The following is a 20,582-nucleotide window of genomic DNA, read 5'->3' on the forward strand; positions in this document are numbered from 1 at the left end:
CTGGTCGTCAAACAGCCTCGTATATCTCCCTGCGTGAAGTGGGCCGACTTTGTCGCATGCGGGACTTGTCTGGCGCTTTGGCCTCTGCGTTGAAATAGGGAGATTGTCCTTTAGCAACTGGAAACATTAATAGCGAAGCGAAGGGATGTAAGCTTGACCGCGTTTCAGTGTGAAAGGGTCGACGTGTCCCGCAGAGTTAGTGAGAAACTTCTCCAGTGACGATGTCACGGATACGTTTAGTAAAAAATCCATCCGAAATAAGGAATACAGGCAGGAGGAATTTGGTATGACTAAGAGCAAACAAACAGCTTTGTAACAGTGTTAAATAAAAACATAATTGTACCACTTTTTTTATTGTATTTTATCTAATTCCGTGAAGTCAGAATTAGAGGGGGGGGGAATGGATTCAAGGCCAACTGCTATGGCAGATGAAAGGAAAAGGTCCTCCTCATTCAGTGAGCACCCGCCAGAAATATTGACTCCTGTCAGTATCAGGACAATGCCGACACCGTCTGTGGCGGAGCTGCATTTTCGAGAAGGAGAGAGGCAGGCTAGGGAGGGGGGGGGAGATGGGAAGGGGGCGTCGACAGAGAGAGAAGGGGGCGCAGGTGAAAGGTTGGGCCTCGGGGGGGGGGGGGGGGGGGCTTGAACCGTGGATGTGAGCAATATTGGAAGATGGCCCCGCTATTATGTTTGCGAAGTGACACCCGTGGCAGGCGCCAAAGACTCGAGGGCTTTTGACAGGCACCTGGAGCTGGGGGCCCGGGGGCCCGGGCGCCCTGCAGGGAGGGGTGGTGGCGATCCTGGTGTCCCCTGGGGCAGTGTCATCAGACGGAGGGAGGGGTAGGGGTGTGATACGGGGGGTAAGGGGGATGGATGCCTGGCCTGAGGACACCATGTGCACCCTCTGTGCTCCCACTGATTCAGTCATCATGGGCGTTCAGAAGTCACAAGTCAGTTTGTGTGTGCGCATGAGTGTGTGTGTGTCAGTGTGCAAGCCCTACCCAGCACCGGAGATGTCACCACCATGATGCCTTCATCACTTTGAGAACAGTTCCACTAGTCTGGGTCTACCTTTCTTACAAAAGAGCTTGCTTCCAAGGGTTTTTGTTTTGTTTTTGTGGGTAGACAACGCTGTTCATTCCTGAGAACTGTAGCTTGTGGTTTGTGGGCGAGCAGCATGTCCGTGTCGTCTGCGGACGCGCACGCGTGTTTCTCGTTGGCGCACGCGTGTCTAATGTTGACATACGCACGTCTGCGTGTGTGTGTGTGTTTGCGTGCGCCTGCCCGTGTCTGAGCGCCGGGGGTCTGTTTCCATTGCCGCCCATACAGAATGAAAAGCCACCCTTCTTTCTACCACCTCATTTGTCATCCTCCACCACAAAGCAACGGGGCAGCATTATATAAACAGCTGCTTTTCTCCGCAGTGCGGGAGAGCCTTGTCAGTTCCTGGACAGACAAAGACATGGGGGGGGTCTGCCTGCCCCATCTCTTCAGGGACTGGAAGAATTGCCCGCCATCAATGCAGGGCTTTTCTGATTTGTTTCTGTTTTTTCCTACCTCGTGAAAAGACAAACGCGGTTGTGTTGTTTCAAGGGGGAGGATAATCAACTGAGAAGGGCGGGGTGGTGGTTGGGGTAAGCGGGGAAGCGGGGGGGGGCTGGACTTCTGCATGTTTATTGAGTAGCCAAATGACTGGACATTTGCAGTGACCCAAACACACACACACTAACACACGCACACGCTCACGCGCCCAAATAAACAGTAGGTTTTCTTTCCCGGGACGATCGTGGAAGGTGACATTGATCCCATCGGGGCCCCGTCTGAAGTCATGTAAGGTGTTGTTTTTATTTCTGCCAGCGGGTGCATCTCGTAAATCTTTCCCACAGCGGTTCATATGAAATGATTCACAGTGTGCTCCAAGGTTTTGGCCCGTAGCCTAAGTTGCGGCTATGGTTCCCTTATTGAAGTGGGTGATCAAATTCCACTTTGGTGCAAGTGTTGTGCAAACGGTTTGTTTGGATTAACATTTTTTTTTACGTTCATCTCTATCCTTACTGCATGATTGTATTCAGCCTATGGTCTCCACCTCTTTGTATCACCAACCATCTCTAAAGGAAGGGATTCCTCACGGAATTGCACTTTCTTCCATTTTTCTCTCTCAGTTTACCTGGGAAGGTATCCTTGTCTTCCATGAGGGTTTTAGGTTGGTTGAGGTGCCATTTTATTTTCGTCTGTTGAGCCGTCTATTACTTATAAAAAGGAATACACAAATACAATTTGATTTAATTTGGTCAGATATCTGTTTCTATGCATTGTCATTGTTTTTAAGCAAACCAGTTAGAAAAGTACTGATGTTTGGGACGTGTTGTCTCAGTCAATGGACAATGGAATTTGGTGGAACTTGTTTCAGACTTCTTTTGTGTGTGTGTGTTTGGGCATGCATAAGTTTGCATGTTTGTGTTCACACTTTCATGTGGTGTTCCGACTCACCTGCATGCCTGCCCTCTACAATGAATCTTGTTTGCGACAAAAATGAAAAAACAAGATGGAGACAAAGATAAAGATGAGACAAAGATAAAGCATGACTGCATCAGACACCATTACTGCCAAATCACCTGAGGCTCAAGTACTGCAGGACTGCACACACACACACACGCGCACACACCCTTGGAAGTTATCGTGATTTTCGAGGTAACATTACACACAAAGAAAAATTTCCCACCGAGTGGTAAACAAAATATCACTATCACCGATCAACACGTTTCAGCAGGCAGAGACCAAAATTCAAACAATTCTTTAATTGTTCTTTCCTGTGGTTGGTTACAAGGCCCTGTGCTTTATGGTGCAACGTCTAGACAGCTGCTCACTGGGTTGTTTTTCTCATCAGCCCACTCACACAGTTCCAGAACCATCTAGACACAAGCGCACACGTTTTTTTGTGTGTGTGTGTCACTTCTTTTCATTTTTTTTTTTGTTGGCATGGCTGTGTGTTATTTCTCCTTTGTTCAGACCGTTGTCATGGGAACTACATTCAGGGACTATTGTCTTGCGGCACACTTTTTTTTTTACATAGCCCCCATGTCATTTTCTAGACAGACAGACAGACAGACATGACGACAAACTACCTCCCCCATGCAATCAAGGGAGCAGTAAGTAAAAGAAGTAGAAGGGAGAGTAGAGATGAGGTCAAAGAACGGGTTTAGAAAAGCTTTAGGCAAGACACTAGTTTTGAATAACCGTAAAAATGGTTGGTACAATTTTCTCTCTTGGTCCACAGCCTCAAAGTGTTTACCAGTGTTGCCTCCCCATTGAAAAGCCTTGAGAACATTCTAGAGCGCTCTTAGAAGGTCCTGAGAAGCTCTTGGCGTAAAGAGCTTCTTAACGAATCTGGGAAACCCAGCCAATGTCATTTTGTGATATTTTTCCGGCCATATCAATATTTTTATATATATATATGTATATATTTATATTAAAGATAAAGTCAAAGGACTTGTACCACATAGTTCGGTAGTAGTATCTTAAAGGGGAGGTTAGCTGTTCGGCCGCCCTGTCTGATAGATCCTGAACGGAAGGTTCTAGCTCTCTTCCCTTCACATGTAGGCCTCCTTGCGTGCCTCCTCCCTGCTTGGCCAGAACGGTAGCTAGCGAGCTCCATGCCAGTATTGGTCTTCCCTTCTCACACTTCCTAGCATTTTACACTCCCCTCTGGTACTTTCACACTATGTCGCAAGGAACCTAAATACACTGTGTTAAAGAAGAGGCAGGGCCAGCAGAGGTGAGCGTGTTTGTACTGTATGTGTATGTGTGTGTGTGTGTGTGTGTGTACGTGTCTGTGAACACCTGATGGAGAAGTGCCAGAAGCACTCTTTCTCTTCCTCCCTCACTATATGTCCCCCTGCCCCTGTTCTTTCTTACTATTGTTCTTTCTCACACTCTCAATCGCTTTCCTTTGGGTGTGGTGATTTGCTCGGTTGCCACGGCGATGCCTGCACATCAGTCTTCGTGCTCGACATGTGCCTCGACTTTGCAAGCGACCATAACACCTGACAGTGTGAGCCAAGCAGATCCTGGTCCTCACCCAGCAATCCACCGAGTGTAGCGTGCCTTTGCCAAAACCCCTTACTCTCTCAACTTGTATTCCCAAAGCCTTTTGGCCTTTTTTTTTCATTCCTCCCTCCCCCTTTCCCTCTTTCTTTCTCTCTTTTTCTCTCTCTCTCTGCATGGTACTTAGCAGCAGTCTTTGTTCTGGGCGGTGTCCAATGGGAAGACAATTCCAGCCCTGCTCTCCTCCACCCCTTCTACCCTCCTTTCTTCCTCCCCCATTCTGGCCAACTCCAACTCCCTGTCTGGCCTGCAAGGAGTGGCCTCTCAGCTCCATCTTCTACTTTTCATTTGTTGCAGTTCCTTGCACAGGCCTGCGATAATTCATGAAATATGTAGCGAGGCATGTAGGCCGCGTAATATGGACATTCTGTGTCGCACGATGCGCCGAAGAGGCCCTAGACGACAAAGAAAGCTATGTCATTTCTGTGTTTCAAGATTCTAATCTGTGTGTCGAGTCAACATTTTGGATTGCTCCAAGTGTACAATGGAATGGGGGAGAAACAGAATGCGAACCCACCCAAGAAGAGAGATGTGGCGGTATTGCACTTCTAACTCTGGGTCCTTGCATCCTCCCGCTCATTGAAACGCACGTCATGCACACTGTACACACACGCCCAGTATACACACAGCATACACACATGAAGGGTTAACACAAACTGCACATTAAACACACACACACCGTTTTTTATCTGAGGAAAGGAATGTGTGTGTGTGTGAGTGTGTACGTGCGCACGGATGTGTGTGTGAGTGTGTGTGAGTTGTGTGTGTATGGGGATTCACCCCACACACAGGGACCCTGCCACTCCTCCATCACAGCCAAGATCTAATATCGCACAACCTGCCAACAGCTACCATGGCAACCCTTCGCTCCCACAATGCAATCTCTGCCTTTATTTCAGAACATCGTCGCCAAGGTTGAGCTTGTGAACATTCGCTGTCTCGGAAAGTGTATTATGTGCGTAGAGGGACCTTTTCAGTGATTTGGAGTCTGTTAAGGGCTTTTATATTTCCTATTGCGGTAGCTGAGCGAATCTCCATTTTCAGTTGGTTGATACTGATATTTGAAGCAAAGATTGTGAGTTTTTCATTGCTGTGTGTGCAAACACCATTTTTAACCCTCGGACGCGAGCATCAAATCTTCAAGCCGGCTCTCTACCTGCATCGACCCAGTAACCCCTTTCTCCGCCATTGCCCCCTCACCCCCCCCCCCCCCTCCCTCCCCGTCCTGTCATCTCTCCCTGTCCCCTACAGAATCCCACAGGGTGGACCTCTGTTTACTCAGCCCTGGTTCCTCTTAATTCCCGTAGACCTTCTCCATGACAGACCACACAGCTCACAGCAACCCCTTGCCCCCCCCTCTCCTCCCCCCCCCTCCCCTCTCCCCCCCCCCCCCCCCCCGCTCCCGAGGCCTAGCTCCAGAGGCTGAAACCTCAGGCATCTCAATAGAGAGAGAGAGGTGGAACCATTTGAAATGAAAGGGACATGGAAAGCCAGTGTTTCAGTGTTCGAGTTTGGGCTGTGGTCGGAGTAAAGTGTTTTGTGTTAAGGGTGCATTAGAGGGAGCCTTCCAAAGGACAATGAAGCAAGGGGGAAAAAAGAGAAAGCAACACTTCATTTAGTCATTGCTTATATTTGGGCGGCTTGCCTTCGGCTCTGGCCTAAACGATGTATTTCTTAATAAACCTTACCGACTACCAGAGATGTCAGGAGATGTAGAGTGTGAAACGGTAAACGAGAGGGAGAGCATATGGGATGGAATGGTTGAAGGCAGCGACAGGAATAAGAGGTGACCCTCTCGAGGAAAGAGAGCGATGGAAGGAAACTCTACCGCCGTGGTCAGTGTCCTTGTCTCGCAGACAATAGCTACGTCACCGGGCCTTTCAATCGAGACTTTGAGAGACTCAAGAGGCTGCTCCTGACTTCTCGAGCTTTGGCTCAGCAAACACCCCCGGCAAGAAAGGAAAAAAAAACTTTTCAGAGCAGCACCCTTCACAATAATCTCCAGATTACTCCTACTAATTAAAACTTCGACAAGCAACCCCCCCTCTCCCCTCTCTCCCTCTCCCAAGCCACCAGGTCTCTAAAGAGGGAGAACAAACACAAGGAGTGAAGGGGAACACACACAGTCTGTTTTTACCCCCCCTTCAGCCGCTCGGAGACTCTTATCCCAGTTAATCCAGTATCTTTTTCAGACGCAGTTAATCTCCCTAGGGGGCATGTGGAACCGAAGGCCGGAGGGCCGAGGAGGTCAAGGGGGGGTACCCCACAGAGTGGCGTACTGGGGGGGGGTACTTGGAGACCCTCTTCGAGGGGGCACCTAAAGTTAGCAAACCGCAGAGCAGTTCATTAGTGCACAGCTGCGCCCAAAGTGTTCTGACCACCCCATAGATGAGGTAGGATGCAAAGGGGAGGGGGATTGTCGATTTCTTGTCCTCCGCCTGCATTCCCGTCTCTCCCCAAATACTCAAGGACGTCACTTCATAAGACCCCTCATATTACTGTTTGTTTTCCCACTTGGGAGGGGGGCAAGGGTAATTATAAATCGGTCCATACGCTCCCCAAAGCTGGTTCACCTCTCTTCAGCCACCCCGGGGGCTTTGGGGCGATGCTCTTTTTCTCTTTCTGAATCCCTCGAGCACACACACACCAAGGCTGTGTTGGACTGGCGGACGGTAAACATAGGGTTAATCAAAGCAGGACTATACCCCTCTTAATGCTGCTTTATGAAGTGGCGCCATTGTGTTCCTCTCTATCTATTTTATTTTTTCCTCCCACCTTCCTTTTCTGCTCGAGTCTCATCTGGCTCTTTTTGATTACAGTGTTACCGAGCTGAATGAGGTGGCTTATGGGAGCGAAAACCGTCATTTGATCGACCGAAGGGCCTCTTGTCCATTTTCCAGACGCTGAGATGCTAGCTCCATATGCTGCCATTCGGCCAATGCTACCATATGCTACCAACATTTGGATTGTAAGGGTGATCTTTTTTCTTTACCCGAGCACCCTGCTTGGACAGGGCAGAGTGATTCTCTCAGAGGAATTTCATTCCTCAAATGTTTCAATGTTTGCATCTTTGCCGAGGTCTACTCTTGTAATACAACCAGCTGCAGCAGCGGCAGTATTTTGCCCTGTCAGACACTTCCAAACCCACATCCCAAAATCAAATGGACGTGGCCGTTTATGACTTCCAACACCTGATACGTCATTACCAAGTCCCTCTTTGACCATCCCCAACCATCCACTGCGTCCAAAACATACTACCCTCTCCTCGGCTTCCAACAAAAGAGCCCTGCAATGTCTCAGTCAAATTAGATTGGAAGGGAGAAGGGGGGGGGAAGAGAGTTAGAAGAGGGAAAATATCCCTGCAGGGTGAGGCAAGGGAAAGCAGGAAACTCGGTGGATGAGCTGCTGTGCTCCAGGTACTGTGTGTGCAGAGGAGATGCGATGATACACAGTGAGCTCTGCAGCCATTGTTTGTCAAAAGGGGCAACGAGGAGAGAAAGGGCGACAGGGAGATCTTGTGAAGAGAAGTCAGTTTAATGGCCCGATCTAAAAAAGGTTCTGTGTTTTTGCTCTGACTTAAATCACTAGCCACTGACCGGGACTGGACCTTCAAATGATTGACCTAAAATACATGAAGGGATCTAGGGATTATGCATAATATACCGACCAATCAAAAGCCAACTGTAAGAAGTGCTAGAGCTATATATATAGAGATAAAAAAAATTGAGCAACCTCCCTCTGTCTCGCTTATCTCTCTCTTCTATCTCTCTTTTCTCCCTGGACCTTTCTCCCTCTTCTTCTCATCCTTTATCCATTAGCCTGCGGTGGCAGCAGTGGTGGTGTTGTGTAAACGGCAGCCTCTGAATAGAGAGACCGCCGCTGAATGGAGAGCGAGAGAGAGAGCTGAGAGAGAGAGAGAGAGAGAGAGAGAGAGAGAGAGAGAGAGAGAGCCTGTGCTCAAGAGGACTGCAGCTGTCCAAACACTGAGCCCTGTGTACCTGCCCCTACACACCGCTCCCCCGCCACTCTCCCTCATCCCACTATCCCTCGCTCTCCCCTCCCTCCCGCCTCCCACCAGGCTGTGTACTCAACCCTCGGCCCGCCGGCCGCCCCTGCCACTTTCTGCCATTTCAACACCAGTCACCCGGACCCCTTTTATCGTACACGCCGGGCTTAACCTGACGGGAGGCAGAGAGCCAGAGAGAAAATAAAGGTTCTCTTCACTCTAGCCTCCTACCCCCCACCCTTTTCGCGTTTTCTTTCTTGTCCGCCCTCAGAACTTTCTCTTCTTCTTCTTCTTCTTCTCTCTCTTTTCTTTTTCTTTTTTTTTATCTCACATTCTTAACCTACACCCCCCCCCCTCCTCCTCCTCCTCTTCTCCCCATCTCTCTCAGTCCTTCTCATTCTCTCTCTTTCCACTTGCTCTCTGAACTGTGTGCAGAAGGAATATGGAGATTTAAGTTGGCACTGTTTGTGTACTTTCATGAATCACTTGGCTGGGGTTCCTGGGATCCACTTGTTGCTTGCATAGTTTTTGGTCACTCCCTCATAAGAGGTTGTTGCTGGGCTGGGCAGCTGTTTATGCCTGAATTTGGCATGGACCGCTTGCCACTTTTGGTCTCTGTAAAATCACGTTTAATGGGGTGTCTCCAGGTTCCTCACATGTCAGGAAACATGCCAGGGAGCCCATTCAAAGCCCACCCTCATTGATTAATGCATTACTAGTCATCCAAAATGGTGGAGTCAAACGTATGTAATATATCGCCTTCAGGAGACCTCACTGTTGCAAAAAACCTTGGGTGTCTAAGGTACATGAGGATGGAAAAAGGGCAGGAATGGCGGAATTGCTCGCCTTTAATCAGCCTTAGAGCACCCTAAAGACCTGAGGGCTGATGGATCTCTCTTTCCGTCTCTCCTCCTTCCGTTCTCTCTCTCTCACGCTCACTTTTTCTCTGTGTGTTCACCACTCCCCCTTCCACTCCTACCTGCTGGGGGTTTAATTAAAAAACAAAGCACCTCAATGTAAAGACCATTAACATGCTAATGCACTAAGAACTAGGCGGTGATTTAGCTGCCTGAGCAGTTTAGCGGCTCGCTCCAGAGTCTTCCTCTGGGAGGCCAAGGGAAAGGCACTTTTTATTTGGTTTCATTTGTCCGTGCAATTATCGCTATGTGCTGACCTGCGATACTGATGCTAACGTATGGGGCTCTTTGGCTGGCGTTCCCCCAACTATACAGTTACCCTCGACTCCGCGTAATTATGCGATCATTTCCCGGAATTGCAGCGCAATTGGATTTAAATTAGACACAAACTGTAACTGTGGGCTCGTGTGGCTGTTATAAACTAATTTCAGTATCTACAGCCCTTCTTCCGTCGCATGCCTGTGCTACGCTAGGTTTTCTGCAAGTCTTTTCAAGGGAGAGAGAGAGAGAGAGTCTACTCTTGAACACCATTTGTGCTCTCTTTACAGAGAGCCCAAATGAGTGACAACCTGACCAACCTTTCATCCAAGGAACTGTTCCATCCAACCTTGTGTTGTGTCAAAACCTAAAAAAACTGGATGTGGCCTGAAGGGGATCTTTGATGCGGACCGCTTTGGGTGGCGGTTTCAAAACAAATCTGTTGGTCGTCTTGTGTTTGTCAAAAGCCGTCCGTAGTCCAACCGCAGAGCATTTTCCACCCGGAACATCCCTGTCCAGTTGGATGCCTACCGTCTGAAGCCTCAGACTATTTGAAGCTGCAGCGCTTTTAATGACACCCCGAACCTCTTTGTAGCGCACATGTTCACTCATTAGGTGGAAGTGGAAGGAGCGGTTGGAAAATGTCCCCTTTTCCCCTGATCTGATCTGCCTCAAGAGTTACAGCATCAAAGACCATTTCAAAAGAGCGAGGGCGGGAGGGGTTGGGGGGGGGTGGGTAAGAGTGGAATTGACTTGGGAAAAAAATATTCCCTCTCGCTCAATGCAGACACATCTGCTTATCGAATGTTTTTGGCTCGCATCAGCAAGACCCCGAGAAAGTACTCTCTCTTCTCAAATGTCTGGAGATGGAGAGTGTAGCCATTGGTCAACTTCCTGGACTTAGCAATATTGCCACATCCATCACGTGACTATCCAAAGCAGGTAGATCATTATATCATTTTTCTCCTATATCAGGGTATTTCCCTTAACCTTTTGAAATCCATACCCATAGCAAAGGTACTGTAAAACTGTCGTTTGTCTCTGGAAAATGAAGAATATTTTTGATGTGGTCTATTGCATTGTATCGGATCAATCCCCAATTCCATTGGGGACTCAAACCTGGCTAACCTCAAAGCACTGCATTTTGTATTGGTCTTACATGAGAAAACCCTCGACTGTACGTTGTCGCTCCAACACTGAAAACTCATTTGGACAAAGTCTTAACATTGTTGTCCATCCCTAAAAGAGAGAAAGAAAGAGAGAACAAAAAGCCAGAGAGGCAGTACTCTCAGTGGGAAGTCTGTTCTGGTCATCCTAAGGAATTACACTCCATTCCCCTACACAGAGGATGGGGTCGTCACGGTGAGAGAAGGCCTCTGGGTAATGTCCTGTGTCAATATTTGATGCAGCGTAGTGTCCAACAACCCTGGTGGCTCCGAGCATGGTGGGAGGCCATCGAGCAGGACTATACCTTGTGTGTGTTGCTAGCCCTGGGTGGAGAAGGATGCGTATCCTGGATGTCAACAAACACACGCATGCAGACGTGCACAAATAACTTTTAGACGTTTGTTGACTTTCATGACCTAGTCGCTGAATTGTTGAGTGTCATCCGTGTTGCTACGTCCAGCACCGGCTTGACTGAATTTGTAGCATTTGAGCTACCTCCGTTAGCTTCACAGCTACTGCAGCGTACGAACAAATCCACTCATTCCAGCACGGCCACCAGTGTCCCATCGCCACCTTCAAAGATATGTTTGACAAAATGCTAGTCATGCTCTTATATTGCCTCTAGGACTGGAACGCAGCCACTTAATTTATAAACACTAGCTCTGTTTCTATTCCTCTTTCTAGGCTGTGCTGCATTGTCAGTTTATCGAACCAAGACTCCCCCCCCCTCCCGGCATTTAGTCATGATGCTTCTCTCAGATCCTCTTCCCCAGTAAGCTAGAGAAGAGAGTTCCACATCACCCCCGGTCTATCCTCCACACTCTCCCAGCCACGCTTCCCCCCCCCCCCCCTTTTCCCTCCAGCCCAAAAGACGGAGTTTCTTCACGGGCAAAAACTTGGAAAGGTATTAAAGTGGGATTAGGTTCCCCCACAATGCCGTGCTTGTGTCATTCAAAGGCCTCTGTTTTGGAGGCCCGACCCTGTTTGCTTGTGACGAGCAGCAGGAGCCTGAGTGAGGGGGCTATGTGCTGAGAAGAGGTGGGTTTTTCACCCTCCGACACACACACACACACACAGTGTGTGTGCCCGGTCTGGCGCGCCCTCCTAATTCTCCCTCCTCTTTCTCCGAAGAAAAAAGGGTTTACTTCTCCTTCCAGCTTGAGTGAACCTCTCTCCTGTCTCTTAGCTAACATGCGCGTCCACACACAGTGCGCCCCCGAACCCCCCCTGGAGGGCGTGGTGTGTCAGGGGCAGTAGCCGTAGCGGGGGGCTTCATGCATGGATATTTCGAAACCAACCCCGTGGAGAATAGGGTTCAGGGGGCCCCCAAGGCTGAAGGGGAAAGTCTGGATTAAAGTTGGGGACAATGCGGAACAGGAAGATTCCTCAAGGGACAAATGGGAATTACAGGGCCCATAATAATGCAATGTGACAGAGAGAGGAAGTGAAAAAATAATAGCCGACAAGATTAGCCAGTTGGGGAAAAGAGATAAAGAAGGGAGAGAATAGAGGGTTCAGAAAAGGAGACTTATTCTATCGATGGGAAGTTGTAACACTTCCCCGTGTTGTATTAGACTAGGAGTCTTAACCTTTCACCTTTTAATACTATTTGGTGGCATTGGTTGTGATATCTATTTGGCCTTATGACAGAATGCATACCTGGCAGTACTAAGGATTCAAGAATAACAGGCCTTTAAGACAGTTTCGAAGCCTTACAAGAAGAAATACATAGATCTCACGCGTATTTTCTTTTCTTCTTTATAATTCTTCCTGCCCCTCACTTCTTTTTTTTACTCTGAGCCTCCATCCATCTCTCAGACCGAGCGCCCGTCGGCCCTGAGGTGTCGTTTGTCCCGGCGGGACCGAGATATTACAGATGCTGAGTGCGTTATTAAAGAGAAACTCTCCATGGTCATTATCATAAGCATACGGATCTGCCACTGGGCAGGGTCGGGGTGAAATTCGCCTCACACACGACACACAGGCAGACGCACACCCCAGAGGGCATGCACCCTCTGCACTGGCTCACTGTGTGCCTCACTGGGCACCTGCCTGTAATATTCATGAGGCATGGTAATCGGTTGGGGACTCTGAGCGGCCTTGAATCAGCAGCTGCCTGTGGGAGATGAAGCTGGTAGCTTAGTGGTCCTGGGGTTTCTGTGTATTAGACGGGTATGCTCACTGTCTGCAGGATGACAGGGGAACATTTGCCATGTTTAAGATGCCTAGGACTGCAGGGAAGTATTGGGAGGGAGTCTGGAGTCTGGTAGTATGATTTTTTGGGGGCCTTTTAGAGGAAACAATTTGACAAGATCAAACCAGCTAATGTTCGACCGCAGCTGTTAACAAAAGCAATTTCTGCCGCTTCCAGATCAGCACCTGCATCTGTCTCTGAATAATTAGCTGCAGTATCCCCCCCTTTGAGCAAACATGCACAATGGTAACGAGCGCAGATAACCAAACTGTGCCTTTTGTGGATGTCCGGTTTTCCACGACGCACAAGACGTCTAGTGTGACAGGAATCTCCTGTGACGCATAGCCTATCGGCCCTCGATCTCCACAGCGTGGTATAATCTTTGCCGACAAAAGCTTTTCAGGCTCTGCTTTACTGTTTCGATTTGTTTTATTCGTGCTATTCATCAATGTCACTGATTTTCTGTAAGCTGATTCTCGGTTGATAGAACAGCCTCTTCTGTCTTCCGCATCTTGGCTTGTATGGATGGTGGACAGACAGAGATGATGAGGCCCGGATCAAATGTATCTGGTTGTCCAGCAACGATCCCATTAAAATGCAGCACTCTTTTGTGTGCTTGCAAACCATTTCTAGGAGCAAACCTTAGGTAGAAATGAGTTATGGTCCCAAGGATTCCTAGAATAAGATGTTGTGCTCTGAATGTATATATGGATGCGATTTCAAGTATTGGTTTAAGAAGATTTTGAATACAATTTATTGCATGACACATCTTGTTTTAATTGTAATCCATTCGCCGAGCCCAAAAACCTGCTTGCCTCCGCCGTCGCTAACTCTGTCGGACATCAAAAGCAAAAGAACGATTGTGACGCTTTTTTGTTGGCCCGCCCATCAGAGTGCTCGCCCTTGTCTGCGATGCAAATTGACCAATTCAAATCATTTAACACCAGAACCCCCCACCCCCACACCACCCCCGCACCTCTCCAGAGGCCCTTGTCTTTTCCTGCCTGCCGACTGCCCACAATCAGGCTCAAACGGAGCGTTGCAGGCCCCAGAGGTGGTGCTTTTACAGTTGAGCGGGCGTCAAAAGGAAAAAGGGGGGGCGGGGGTCTCGCGGTGGTCGGCCGGCTTCAGTAGCTGAGCGCACCCCCAGTGTTACGTCGCCCCCCCCCCCCCCCCAGCCCCTTTCACGGTCATACATATCAAACGCACATGGGCATAATGAAGGGAAACTTTCAATCGGAGATGAAAGCAACAGAGGACAAGTCATTCTGCTTTGTTTTCGGGGGCTGCGTTGCGGCGATAGGAGCAACATCAAGTGATTCCCACACGAGCGGACAAGAAAGCCCGCCAAGCAGACACTTGCGCACTCACCGTCTACCCCTCTAAACCAACCCTCTTTCCTCCCCTTGCGCTTCCCCCTCAGGCTGTTTGCCACCAAGTGCAGCGGCTGCCTGGAGAAGATCGCGCCCACCGAATTTGTGATGCGCGCGCTGGAGAGCGTCTACCACCTGGGCTGCTTCAGCTGCTGCGTGTGCGAGCGGCAGCTGTGCAAGGGCGACGAGTTTGTCCTGAAGGAGGGCCAGCTGCTCTGCAAGAGCGACTACGAGAGGGAGAAGGAGCTGCTCAGCTCCGTCAGCCCGGAGAACTCGGACTCAGGTGAGCCTGCCGAGCAAAGCTGCGAATGCAAAACTCTGGGGTTTGCGTTTCTCTGGGGTTGTATCCGCCACAGAACTGCGGCTGACAGGGTCAAATGCCGACACGATATCAAAATGAATTGCATTAGCTTCAGGATTGAACATTTTCAATGCCACGATCTACAGACTGTCGTTACCGCCTTTCAGAGTATCGGTATGGAATCGATGCACCTACTTGAGAACCAGGGAACGAATAGTTGATTCACTTGAAGTGACAAAAGGGCTGTGTCAGTTATCTATCTGTCTAGTTTCCCAACATACTCACTGTGCCAGACCAGCATGGTAAAAGCCATCGGGTTTAGATTCCACCACAAATAAAAATCTGATTTGAGGCCTTGTCACATTGACTAAATGTATGCCTTAGCATCATCAGTGTGTCTTTATCCATTTAAATCAAATTTAATGCCAAAGATCTACACAACTTCGAAATATATAAACACCTATTGGGGCTATTAAGACCTAGAACCCAAATGTATTGGTCATGTATTATTCAAATTTAGTCAAGCAGTAATATCATTAATAACCCATGAACAATTACAGTCTTATTAAGCTAACTGATAGAGTTGGTTGGTTGAGATTTAATCACAGCGAGACAGTCACCCAAATTCAGGAGAGGTTTAATTAGATTAATGTGTCATGGTAACAATTATCTTTCAGCTACAAAAAGAAACGAAACACTGAGTGGTTGCACGTGCTGTGAAGCAGTGGGAAGTGGTCAAAGAAACCTTTAGGTTGGGGTCTTAAAGTTTTCTCCACAAGATCTGCTGAAACTCTCCTCACCCACTAAAAACGATTTCCACATACTTCAAACAGCACCCTAATGCACACACAGTCTCACACATGCCCATCATTGTGGATTACATCAATGCTTTCTCATTTACAATTATTTCCCATCTGGTTTAATAGCATTCTCTGAAGGGTAATAACCGTTATGATAGATGCAAGCTGTAAGACGAAGAAGATGTATAAAGAGAGTTAGAAAACAGTGTGTCCCACTATGATGATGAAAGAGTAGATTTTTTTTGTCTCACTAACGACAACGGTGATACATTTTACCCAGTGTTTCGTTCTTCTTCCAATTTAATATGAAAAGTTCCTAAACTATATTAAAAGCTATCTCATCTCAATCTAATCTCTCCGTCACACAGTCGTCTTTTTAAAATATGAACCCCCATAAAGCCCGCTTAAAGCTCTGAAAGCGATGTAGTACTGGAAACCTTTACACCAATGATATCTATCCTGCCACCATTACAGAGAAAAGTGAGGACGAGGACTTGGACGTGAAGCCAGAGAAAGGTTCGGGGGGCCCCGGGAAGGGCAGCGACGACGGCAAGGATCCACGCAGGCCCAAGCGACCGCGCACCATCCTGACCACCCAGCAGAGGAGAGCCTTCAAGGCCTCCTTCGAAGTCTCTTCCAAACCTTGCCGAAAGGTGAGCGCCTAAGTCCTGTCGCGTCGAGTTCTTTGGATTAATTGACGAGCGACCACACGGAAGGCCCGTCGTACGCATTATTAGTAATGGAAACATTTTCCGAGGCATGCAATGAAAATGACCCAATGTAACGCGCCAATGTTTTGGGTTGGCTAGGTGAGAGAGACGCTGGCGGCCGAGACGGGTCTGAGTGTGCGAGTGGTCCAGGTGTGGTTCCAGAACCAAAGAGCTAAGGTAAGCCAATAGGATCATCAAAATGTAAATTAACTGCATTTTGTCCCAGACCTACTGGGACTGTAACCTACTATACAGCTAGAATACAGAGACGTCCCTTTCTCCGCTGAGACATTCTTCCAAATGTTTACTTACTTGCAATTCCAGGAAAGCAAAATTTTACGTTTTTTCCCCCCCCCAACATTTGTCTCGGTTTAATGGCAACTCTTTCTGTAACTTACTTGCGCTCTGTTGTTTGTAGATGAAGAAGCTAGCCCGGAGACAGCAACAACAGCAGGAGCAACAAAACTCCCAAAGGCTAGGCCAAGGTAAGCAAGAGTTTGTTTGTATGTGTAATACTGTATACACATTTGTGCACAGTACTACTAGAACCCATGGTGGCTTGTTGACAAGAGAACCCAGACTTCTCCTTCGCCTGGGAGGCAGACCAGAGGGATGTGACCATTGTCTGTTAGATTGCTGCTAGTCCACGATAGAGCATCGCATGGTCAGGATTTCTCTCACATGGTCAAAGTCAGGAACTCGCTGCTTTGCCAGAGACCTCTTAACAATATCCATTCCAGCCAATATGATTTGATCCCTCCTCTCTCCTCCCTTTGAACCCATAGACTTCAATTTGATATTGCGCAGGGGGAAAAGCGAGAGCCACAATTTGTGGCGGTGATGACCTTGACCTGTTATACCAGACAAAGGTTGAGACAGGGGCTAAAGACAGCCAGGCTTCTCGTTTCAAGCTCATAATATCACCCTCATCCCAATGTCCCTCCGGGGTCATGACCCTGAGACCAGTTTTTTTTCCACTAGCAGTTAGTGTACCGAATGTATGTGCGTGGGTGTTTGTTTGTGTGTTTGTGTGCTTTTGACTGATGTTAGACTTCACCTTTGGGGATTTGTGGCAATACAGTCACTCTCTATTTCAGACGGTGGTTTTATAGGGGGGAATATAACTCCACCATGGCTATGAAACTTTCACATACTGTACCATACACACTTAAAGGAAAAAAATCCCAACTTTCCATGACTACTGAATAATACGTTTTCCAACGCAACACGCTGCAACCCACAATGTACCCTCTCCAACCGTTTTGCTTTGTCAAAGAGAACAATGGGACGTTTAACAGATCACAAATGACAGTTGGGCTGTATAGTTAATGAAAGAGACCTCTGAAATAATGTGTAATAACATTAGCGCGGTTCGCTAACTTGACGCGCGCCCCAGTGTAATAACAGCCACGCAAGGGGGTGTTGTAAATTTGGAGACTTGTTGTCTTATCAGCATGGCTCCCTGCGGCTGCCGGGGGTTGAGCTGCCTGGGGCACAGTCAGGATATGAAAGACAGTTTAGATAAGTACCAGTACGCGTTGGAAAGGACACGTTTGTTTGTCGGTCTGGAGAATCGCTGGTCCGTCCATAAAACGATGTACAAACAGGGGTTTTACAGCCGCCTCACTCGGTCGCGGCAATGAGCGTCGTGCGTGCATATTCAGTCGGCGCTTGATGAAGTGTTGGAAGTTCATTTGAAGGGGGGGGGGGGGCAAGGAAAAGCGAAGTGGGTGAGTGTTTTTTGGATCTGCGTCGGGGGGGGGGTTCACCTGAGCTGAGGTGGAGGCACGTGTCCGTAGAGGCAGTACATGTTCAAACAACTTTCAGAACGCGTGCATGCCGGCACTCGTTTTCCCCCCGAAGGGGTTGAGACTGGGTCACTCGCACCCACCATTCACCCACACAGACTTATACTCCCATCCTCTCTCTCTCTCCCTGCCTTTCAGAGGTGATCTCCGGCCGTATGGAGAGCCTCCTGAGCTCCTACACACCGCTGGGGCCCCCCCAGCAGCTGGTGGCCATGGATCAGAATGGCTACAGCACAGACCCCTTCCAGCAGGGCCTCACCCCCCCACAGATGCCCGGGGACCACATGAACCCCTACGGTGAGCACACACCCAGGCAGAATGTACACACCCTCACACACGCCACGCACATGAACCTTCACCCACGGCGATTTCATTGACACGCATGCGCCGACAAACACAATTGACTATATTAACACATGAACCCATAATGTTGAGCAGCACACAGATAACTGGGTGTAGCATTTTGATCTCTATGAAACGAAGGTCCTTTTTATAGCCTTGCATTTTCCGCACTGAATGATTTACTCAAATTAAAGCATACAAAGCAAGACAAGCACATGTACAGTAATAGGTATAAAACGAAGCACATTTTGAGTATTTTAATCAAGCCAAAAGGACTAGGTTTGTTTGGACCTCATGGATCCTTTGCGCAGGCTCTCTTTCCGCAAATGGAAGCTGTTCGTTTTTAAAGTATGTTTTTAGGCTCTGCACTCAGTTTCAGATGCGAGAGGGTTGTTAGACCACTCTGGCCAAACCATCAGCCCTGTCTCCTGACATTCACCCAAATGATGTCATCCCTCACCAAACTTGTACCCCCCCCCGTCAATTTTATTGGCTGCAAAGGGGGCTAACCAATAATGCTGGTGTCTGATTAAAAATGTATGGGCCATCAAGCTGTCTCTGTCCTGATGTAACGGCGTCATTTAGATCTGGAGCGTCCCAATAAAGCCAGCGACACCCAGGAGACAAGCCTGCTCATCCCAGCAATTAAACACTTGTGCCACGTGCCACTAGGAACAGAACACACACGCACACACACACACACACTCGACTGGTCCTGCCAGTGGGCCACAGGCTGCCTATAATGCTCATTGTTCTCTTTTTTATCTGCCATTTTTATTGAAGGGGGCGAACATAACTTTGATTCAGCTGGCAATAGGTGCAATTAGGTAGTTTAAACCACACATGTCACATTAACAGCGAAAGGCTCATCTAATATTATTGCCAAGGACAGCCACTAACATTATTGTGTCATTTTAGATGACAACCGAGACTCATTTTTGAAATTGTAGCTCGGTTTGTTTTCCTGAAAAACAAATCACTCTTGTTTATTTGTCAAACTAGTTCACATAGCCTATCTTTGCTCTGTTTGACTCTTGTTTTTGTGTGTTGTCTTAACAGGAAACGACTCCATCTTCCATGACATTGATAGCGACACGTCCCTGACCAGCCTGAGTGACTGCTTCATGGCTGCCTCGGACGTGGGCTCCCTGCAGGCGCGGGTGGGGAACCCCATCGATCGCCTCTACTCCATGCAGAGCTCCTACTTTGCCTCCTGAAAGCCGACTCCTGGTCAACGAGGGTGGGGGAGGTCTACACGCAGTCAGTACACACAACTGTACAGCCATAAAACAAGTCTTTGCCTCAAGAAAATAACAGCAGGTTTGAAGAAAAGCAATTCAAGAGCGAGTCGTGGAAAAAAATAAACGTTGACCCGCCGTTGGCTCCGAGCCAAGAATGAAACGGAGAAGGACAAACTTGAAACTGAAATTGGACACTTTCTCTCTCCCCCTGTGATGGAGAGATGGCCGAAGCTCCATTTCCTACAGGGTTCAGTACGATATTGGAATATTGTTTGTGGGCCTTTTGTATAGTAAAGAAACAAGAAATCATAAGAATTAAGTCCATTGAGCTTGGGACAAGACAATTTGAAGTCCACTGTTGTACAGCCGAGGAAAGTTGGATATTTGTTTTACAATAATACTAAAAGGAATAAGTGTTTATTATTATGTACTTAGTCCAAGTCACTGATTTTTGATTTGTAGAGTCCAACCAAAATGCAGCAGAGAAATGAGTCCAGCTCGGTGCATGGGACCAAGCTTTACGACAAGCAGGATATTGAATCAAATACACTAAAACAACACCAAATTGGATATTGCAGTGTTTAAAGTTGGTATATGTTGTTCATGTTTCTTTATTGACACTACAATAAGCATAGATCATTTTGATGACATACATTTTAGCCATTAAGCTTATTGGATGTAAGATATTAAAGACTCTGTGAAAGAGAGAGGAGGAGAAAATGATCGTCTTGTTTGTTGTTTTATTTGTTCAGTGTATATAGTGTATGTGGAACATTCTCAAAAACCAAGCAGTTTTGCATGTTGAAATGGACAGCAATCTATTTATTTAACGCCAACATGCTTAGTGGTACAGAAATTGAAAAAGCTTTATTTAAAAAGGCAAGGATCCCAATGTAAAGTAGTGAGAAGCATTATGATGACTTACTTTGTCCTTTGATTATGAAATTTATAGTAGTATTTTTGTTGTTGTGTAAATTAGACTGTAAATCAGTATCACTGTGCTATTTATTTGTTACAAGCTCACTGAGACCTTGTTGAGAGTGCATTTCTAATGCTGATATTGCTAAATTACCAAAGTTTGTTGGTACTACAAATAAAATCCCCAAAACACAATGTTTTCTCTTTGTCTTTTTCTTCGCTCTTGTGTTGCTTTCATAAAACAGTATTTTGCACCATAGAGCATTCAATTGTAGAAACAAGCTATTGAATTATCAAATGTGTCCAAACTCTCAGTAGTTATAAACAATTAAGAAATAGTGCTAATAAGCTAAGACCACATATATATCACAATAAATAAAAACGATGACGTTCAATGGTAAGCCATGTATTGATTCTGCACCTCTTCTTACTCAACATGC

The 20,582-nt window shown here is 47.5% G+C and overlaps 1 protein-coding gene across 2 annotated transcripts in view; it reads left to right on the top strand.

The window, feature by feature from the left end:
• LOC146220699 (LIM/homeobox protein LMX-1.2) overlaps positions 1-20,323 on the top strand; it is a 47,656-nt gene extending 27,333 nt beyond the window's left edge. For both annotated transcript variants that reach the window (XM_084693677.1, XM_084693676.1), the window contains 6 exons: positions 14,073-14,305; positions 15,598-15,776; positions 15,933-16,010; positions 16,252-16,318; positions 17,780-17,938; positions 19,043-20,323. In XM_084693677.1, the coding sequence (XP_084549803.1) occupies positions 14,073-14,305; positions 15,598-15,776; positions 15,933-16,010; positions 16,252-16,318; positions 17,780-17,938; positions 19,043-19,200 (874 nt within the window). In that variant the 3' untranslated portion in view covers positions 19,201-20,323. The remainder of the gene's footprint in view (positions 1-14,072; positions 14,306-15,597; positions 15,777-15,932; positions 16,011-16,251; positions 16,319-17,779; positions 17,939-19,042) is intronic.
• Positions 20,324-20,582: the final 259 nt, after the last annotated feature.

This window comes from Hypomesus nipponensis, chromosome 27 (genome assembly GCF_054491055.1).
Source record: "Hypomesus nipponensis isolate SF chromosome 27, ASM5449105v1, whole genome shotgun sequence".
Lineage (NCBI taxonomy): Eukaryota > Metazoa > Chordata > Actinopteri > Osmeriformes > Osmeridae > Hypomesus > Hypomesus nipponensis.